The following is a 7,116-nucleotide window of genomic DNA, read 5'->3' on the forward strand; positions in this document are numbered from 1 at the left end:
CGCTCCCCGCGTCCCGGCACCGGGGAGAGGTCGGGCCGGGGCACGGGCCGGGCTGGGCGCCGCGGGAAGGGTCGGGGTCCTGAGCCCCCGTGCCGCTCAGTCCACAGTGTGCGAGAAGATCATGGAGCTGCTGGGGCAGAACGAGGTGGAGCAGCGGCAGCGGAAGGTGCTGATCCTCAGCCAGGACAGCTTCTACAAGGTGCTGACGGCCGAGCAGCAGGCCAAGGCGCTGAAGGGACAGTACAACTTCGACCACCCGGGTGAGCCGCTCGCCATCCTGGCCCCAGCAGGGTTCAGTCGGTGCTTGGAGCGCAGCTGGGTCTTGCGGGAAGTGCTTGTAGGAAGTGGGAAGTGTTGGGAGAACAGAAATGTGCTTTCCCCCACCAAAACATCCGTTTGTCCCTACCCTTGTGCCCGTTGTTACTGACGGCCCTTCTGGAGCCATGGAGAGGTGCAGAGCATCCCAGCCCACTCCCCGCTCTTGAGAGGCTCCGTAATAAACCACATCATTCCCAAATCCTTTCCTGTTATTTCTTGTCCACACAAACAGCTGCTCCCCTCGCCCGGGGGAGTGCTGTGGATTGTAGGCGGGACAGGGAGCTGCCCTTGGCTGAAGTCTGGTGCCTGTTGGGTGGGTAATGGAAACCATGAAAGATGCCTGAGGTTTTCCAATTGGCTCTTGACTAACAGACAAACAAAGTTGCACAAAATTACACAATTACTAAGTGGGTTGATAAAATTATAAAATGACCAGCTTCACCTTTGGGATCTTAATTGCATTGTGTTGTAGTTGCAACTATTTCATTGTGTTGTTAGAAACAACAAACTGTCTCTTCCTTATCTCTGAAACCAAGCACAGCCATTGTCACTTGGGCAGGTAGTGTTGTGTTGCTACTGGTAGGAAAGAATAAGCCACAAGTTCCTTTTTTCTTGGTGAATACTGGGCAGAGGGTTTTTCCTTTGGGTCTGGAAAAATCCAAGCAGAACGCTTGATACAACAGCATCTGAAAGTCCTTCTCTTTAAACTTTCCTCTCACAGATGCCTTCGATAACGATTTGATGCGTTCAACCCTGAAAAACATTGTTGAGGGCAAAACGGTTGATGTACCAACATACGACTTCGTGACACATTCTCGGTAGGCTCTGGCTTTGCCTGAAGTCCTGGGCTGTGTGGGGGTGTCCCCAGCCTGGGGACGGATCGCTTGGTGGTGGCACGAGGCCTGTTTAACAGTGTGCTCTGGCTGTTCTCTCCTGGCAGGCTGGCAGAGACGACAGTGGTCTATCCCGCTGACGTCGTCCTGTTTGAGGGGATCCTGGTTTTCTACAATCAAGACATTCGGGACATGTTCCACCTCCGTCTCTTTGTGGACACGGACTCTGACGTCCGGCTGTCCCGCAGAGGTAAAGGCCTGCCGTGCCCTGTTCCTTATCCACCCTCACCATGGGGCAACACTCAGTGCTTTTATCCCCCATCCCAGTTCTGCGAGATATGAAACGTGGGAGGGACCTGGAGCAGATCCTCACCCAGTACACCACGTTTGTCAAGCCTGCCTTTGAGGAGTTCTGCTTACCGGTATGGAGCCTTTAAGTAATTTAATTTGTGGGGTCTTTTTCTTTTTGGGAGGGGATAGAGGAGCAGGGTTGCCTGGGAATTAGCTGCTGTAGGTGCAGCAATGGTGGCTTTTGGTATCTGTATTTCACAAATCCCATGCTTTCCCCCCTGCCTCATGTCTTCAACCATTTTGAGCTGGTTGTTAAGGAACTGAAATGGTCCCTTCTGCTGGCAAAGCACTGTGGAAATGCCTCGAGCACGTTTCCTCACTGCTGGCTGCTGGGGCTATTTTAGTATGGGTCTCTCTGAATGAAACACTCCCACTCTCAGTTTATTCTTAAGTCTTGTAGGAAGAAAGAAAAGCTTGGTTTCCAGCAGCCTTTCTCAAAGGGAGCACTGGTGAAAACCTGGGGCAGACCATTCTAGTTCTGCATGTAGTGTGGGGCCAATTTAGGTGCTCACATAATCAAATTAATTTGTAAAAAACCCTATGAGAACAAAATCCAGTATGTGGATTAAAGAAGTTGGAAAAGGGTAACTCAGGCACCTCTTGCTCTAGATCAAAGGAATTCTGGGATTTTAAAACTACTTCTTAGAAATGCTGAATTTGCCAGGTTTTTCCCAGCTGTGGGGGAAGAAAAAGCAGGAGTGCTATGGTAGAAAAGATCAACAAAACGTTATCAGAGGCAGGCAGGAATTTCACATGCACATTGGTTACCTTGGCTCTCAGCAGAGATTTAGCAAGGGCTTGCGAAATGCTGATTAAAACGAGCTCTTGGCAAACAGACCTTGCCTGAAATGGGCAATGTTTGAAGGCAGCTCAGAAGGGTAAAAGCAAGGACTCCACACCTGACCTGCTGCTTCTACCTGGTGACTCTCTGCAAAGGGACAGTACGAACAATCTCTGGCCTTAAATCCAGTGCACATTTGCCAGTGTGATGTGTTAATTCATTTAGGTTGTTGCCGTGAAAGAGAGCCTTAACTTACAACCCTGAAGCACCAAGACCTTCTACCTTTGCCCATTTTTCTGGCCTTTGGTTGCTTCTTCCTGGAATGAAGCTGACTTTTCCCATTAACAGGCTCCACCGCTGTTTCTGTTTTGCAGACAAAGAAGTATGCAGATGTGATCATCCCCCGAGGAGTTGACAACATGGGTAAAAGGGAGTTGGGTTCCCTGATTTCCCTGGGGAGACACCTTTGGGGTTGGGAAGAGAGCAGGAGGCACGCTGCTGCCTTGAGTGCCTGCTCCTGAGGAAGGGATTTTTGCTGGAGGGGAGGGAGCTGCTCAGCCTGATCAGGAGGACCAGCTGCTCAGCCTTTGGAAGCCTCTGGAAAAGTGACCTGTTGAGGTCTGACCTCAGTTGCAGGCAGCAGGCAGAATTTCATTTAAGGGCTTTGACACTTTACCGTGCCATAAATCAAGTCTCTCCTGATGGGAGAGAATTTGCTGAAAGTCCTTGCAAGGAGTTTCAAAGATAAACAGAGACTTTTATTTGATTTTCAATGCTTCCAGATAGTTGTTTATTAAGTCTTATCAGAGGAACAGAGCCACTAGCGTGACCCAGGTATAGCATAGCAGGAGGAAAAGTAGGAGTGAGTCCAATCAGCAAGATTTACACAGCCTTTTAAAGATATTTTAACCAATAGTTACTAAAAATGTACATTATTTTCACTTTCCTGCCAATTATTCAGTAACACGACTAGGAACTGCGGAATTTTCTATCCAGTCATTCCAAACCACTTTTACTGGAGAATATGGAGTAGTAGAAGAAGGAGAAGAAGGTCTAGGGAACAACAACAATCCTCCATTTTGATATTTTTTACTCTTATCTATTTACTACAAAGAGAAGCCTAAAACCTCTAAATTTTTCACCCTGTGACAATCTTACATAGTAGTCTATCATCTAATTCACACCACTGTATTTTCTAGTTGTTGTCTGACTGTTGATAATTTTTTCCAAGGTTTGAAGCTAAAACAGTGTTGTTCAGGGGGGTAAGAACCCTTAAAAACAGGCAGAGAAATATTCTCGGCACTCTGGGTTCCTTCAGGCTTGTTAAAACTTGGGTTGAGCAGGGCTGGATGCTCCACATTTTCTAGATAACTCAGCCAGGAAAGCCTTCATGTCCTGTATTCCCTGTTCCTCTCTGCAGTTGCCATAAACCTCATCGTGCAGCACATTCAGGACATCCTGAACGGAGACATCTGCAAGTGGCAGCGGGGGGCACTGAACGGGCACGGCCGGACGTACAAGCGGCCGTTCCCGGAGCAGGCGGAGAGCGGCAGCGTCCTGGCGGCCGGGAAGCGCTCCCACCTGGAGTCCAGCAGCCGCCCGCACTAACCCGGCACGTCCCAAGGGTTTGCCTCTGGTCCACACCAACACTGAAGACAACTTTGGGAAAGGACTTCCACGGAATGGTTGGTGAAGTGCCCTTTAAGTCGTCCTAGCAGCGGAGGGGATCCTGGTGGGAATCTTGTCTCAGAGGGGAGAGGAAGGGCTTGGCCATCTATCCCTCTTCCCTTCCAGCCCCTCCCTATTCTCCCTGAGATGTCTGGAGTTGGTACTTGATGAACTGGTTAAAGGCAGTGCTACTTGCCTTTTTTTAATTTTCAAAGTGAGATCTAATGCTGAGACTCCCCTGAAAATTAAGCACTACCAGGTGACTAGCAAAATACCCCATTCCCCTGACGACAGTCATCTGTAGCAGGAAAATCATCTGCCTCTTGGGTGTTTTTCTCTATCCAAGACTAGCTCACATGCTGTTAATTTTAACAAGCAGGTACAGCTTTTACTCTTCTCCGCCTTGTTGGCACCTTGAGTTGTGGCCATGCTCTGCTGCTGGTCAGCCTCCTTCTAACCTGTGGGATCAGAGGGACTGACCTGTAGAGACACCTCTTCCTTGAGACAGGGGTGAGACAGAGGCTGTCTGGGACAAACAGGAACTTGCAGTTCACCAGGGGACAGGCCCAAGAAGTTGAGTGGTTCTGATTCCTAATTTATTCCTAAGCTCCTGAATCTTGCTACACTGTATGATTATTTTTTGTACCCAGATAGTGTGCTGTACCACAGTTACTGAATGTGTGAGCTCCAACTGGATTGAATTGCTCATGGAAACAGAAACCTGACCTTGTCAGTATTAGTGTGTTTTAGTGCATTTCTGTACTGCTGGTTGCAAATTCTGCTGGGCAGAATCCGTCCACTTCCAGAGATGGCTGGTGAGGTCAGCAAGGGGGGAAACTGGGACTTGCAGGACCCTCCTGCTGGCACAAGCAGCTGCCTGGACATGTTCTACCCTCAGACAGGGTCAGAGCACTTGCCTTGCACTCCAGCAGCTTCAACTCAAGAATGTCTGGCTTTCTAAAAACAGCAGACAAGAAGTACAAACAGTGACATCCCAGTTTCTGTAGTTTACCCCAGAGAAGCGATACTGCAGCAGCGTGAAGTGTCTGTCTGGAAAAAAACAGCTGCAATGAAGTGCTGGTTGGACCTTTGAAAATGTCCTCGTGATACTGTTCTTGAGTCTGAACTTACGGTGTAATTTTAAGAATGAGGGTGGGAGGGAAATGTTATTAAGAGGAACTTTTTCATATTTACTAATTTTCTAAAAGCAGGGTTTGGCTGTGTTGGTTGTGGGTGTGTTACTTTGGCTAATAAATAAATGAACAGTGATCAGAAGTGACCGTTTTTATAAAAGGTAATTCTGGTACTTGCACTATGCCAGCACAAAGGCATAGAAAGGAACACTGCTGGAGGGGCTCTTAACAGTTTTTTCTCCCCTTAACTCAGAATCACTACCTTTGGTTCTGCTGTGGCTGAAAATTTAGAGAAAAAACCCAAAACTTAAGAAATGCAGTCTGCACTTTCATCCCTATAGCCTTTTCAACACTGGCAAGGGGTGGTTTGGTGTCTCAGTGATAGTTCAGTGGTACTTCTGCAGTGCCCAGGAGAAGGCAGATCATTTCCTGACTGCTGCTGGGTGCTCTTTAGCTCAGGGGGACATACTTGGAGTATGAGCTACTGCACTGAAGCATTAGCTCTCAGGGCTGATTACAGTAGGAGCAAAACAGTCACTAAAACCTACTTTGAATGACTGTGGTGTTGGATCATACCTTCCTCTGGGGGTGGGGGGGGAGCCTTGAATAGCATTCGTTAGAGCAGTGAGGAACTGCACAGCCAAGAGCCCCTGGGGCATGGGAATGCAGCTCTGGCAGCTTTGTGCTGCCCTGCAGGACCTGGAAATGGAATGTGGCCCAGGTACTACAGCCCTGCTTGGACACCTGCACAGGGACATCAGAAATTCCCCACTGAGCAATCCCAGTCCTTCACCTCTGCCTTCTCCTTCTCTGTGAATTCTCTGCTGGTGCAGGCCAGGCCATGGGCTGGGTTTCAGTGTTTTTACCCTGAACCCACGTGCACAAGTTGGAGCAGGTATCCTTGTCAGCAGGATCAGTCCTACCTTGCCCAGAGTTCCTATTCCCATGGGATCTGAGGCATAATGGCAATACTGCCACTGCTGGTAACAGGCCTCAGGCTTCAGATCAGTGCCACAAGGCCAAAGGATTCTTCTGGCTTTGGTTCAGTACGTGGCTTGCCTGAAGCCTTGTTCAGCTGTAACAGCAATTTTTAATGTCTTTTTATTTTGCTTATCTTCTTAAAAGTGATGCTTATGTCAGATGATTATAAATAGATAATAGTAACAAGTCATTAGTCTATGCAGAATGAACTATTTATAAATGTAGCTTAATGCTGTATTTACATAAATAGAACTGATAGCAGAGCACTGGAAGTTGGGGGCAAACAATGCATTGTTGAGGAATAGGGTCATGGAATGATGCTGTAAGGCTGCAGGGCCAGCTACTGATTGTTAAAGATGGGCAAGGTTTAGAGCTGGGAAAACCTGGGTTTCAGGCATAACAAAGAAAACGAACAAAAGTATCTGATGTGTTGGAAAGAGTCCATTTATAGTGACTTGTATCATGGGATTGCAGACCACAGTGATAGAAAACACATGAAATAGCCCTAAATGCAATGTAGTGCCAGAAGGAAGAAACCACCATCATACTCCGGGAAAGAGAAGAAATTGTTGCAGCTCTTCCCAGCAAAGGAGCTGGGATGCTACTGACTGAAGTCAGCAACCTTCACACCCTGAGGGGCAGTGAAGGGTGCATGTAACAGGGGCAGAAACTGGGAACTGTGCTCCTAACAGCTGTATTACTGTTGAGACCTTTTCTGTAACGGTGTTCCTTTCTTTTCTTCTCCTGTAATCATTAGATCTGGACTACCACAAAATATCTGATGGGACTGTTATAAGATTTCCATGATGTTAACAATAAACTCTTGACTTTGCACAGAAGGTGTTTCCTTTTGCTGTGACAAGGCTGGAGTGGTCACTGCTTTCGGATGAGGATGTTCCAGGTGTCCTTCCAGCGCAAGGCCTTGAGTTCCGTGAGGGCCAGCGCGGGCTGCCCGTAGGTCACGGGGCTGAAGGTGCAGTACACAAAGTACACCGAGGAGAACCAGGCTACAAGCAGTGCACTGAACATGCTCTTGAGCAGCACAGATCTG

At 48.1% G+C, this 7,116-nt stretch overlaps 2 protein-coding genes across 2 annotated transcripts in view; one reads left to right on the forward strand and one right to left on the reverse strand.

Annotated features, from left to right (window-relative positions):
* Nucleotides 1-4: 4 nt before the first annotated feature.
* UCK1 (uridine-cytidine kinase 1) lies at nucleotides 5-5,226 on the forward strand (the record flags this gene model as incomplete). Its single annotated transcript, XM_017745412.1, has 6 exons — nucleotides 5-260; nucleotides 1,040-1,136; nucleotides 1,259-1,401; nucleotides 1,479-1,573; nucleotides 2,658-2,706; nucleotides 3,704-5,226. Coding segments are annotated over 6 exons (828 nt in total), but the record flags the coding sequence as incomplete, so codon positions are not given.
* Nucleotides 5,227-6,261: 1,035 nt separating this feature from the next.
* POMT1 (protein O-mannosyltransferase 1) overlaps nucleotides 6,262-7,116 on the reverse strand; it is a 12,955-nt gene continuing 12,100 nt past the window's right edge. Inside the window, exon 21 of the mRNA XM_008642199.2 lies at nucleotides 6,262-7,113. Within this exon, the coding sequence (XP_008640421.1) occupies nucleotides 6,939-7,113 (175 nt within the window). The 3' untranslated portion in view covers nucleotides 6,262-6,938. The remainder of the gene's footprint in view (nucleotides 7,114-7,116) is intronic.

Source organism: Corvus brachyrhynchos, unplaced genomic scaffold (genome assembly GCF_000691975.1).
Source record: "Corvus brachyrhynchos isolate BGI_N302 unplaced genomic scaffold, ASM69197v1 scaffold59, whole genome shotgun sequence".
NCBI classification, from domain to species: domain Eukaryota; kingdom Metazoa; phylum Chordata; class Aves; order Passeriformes; family Corvidae; genus Corvus; species Corvus brachyrhynchos.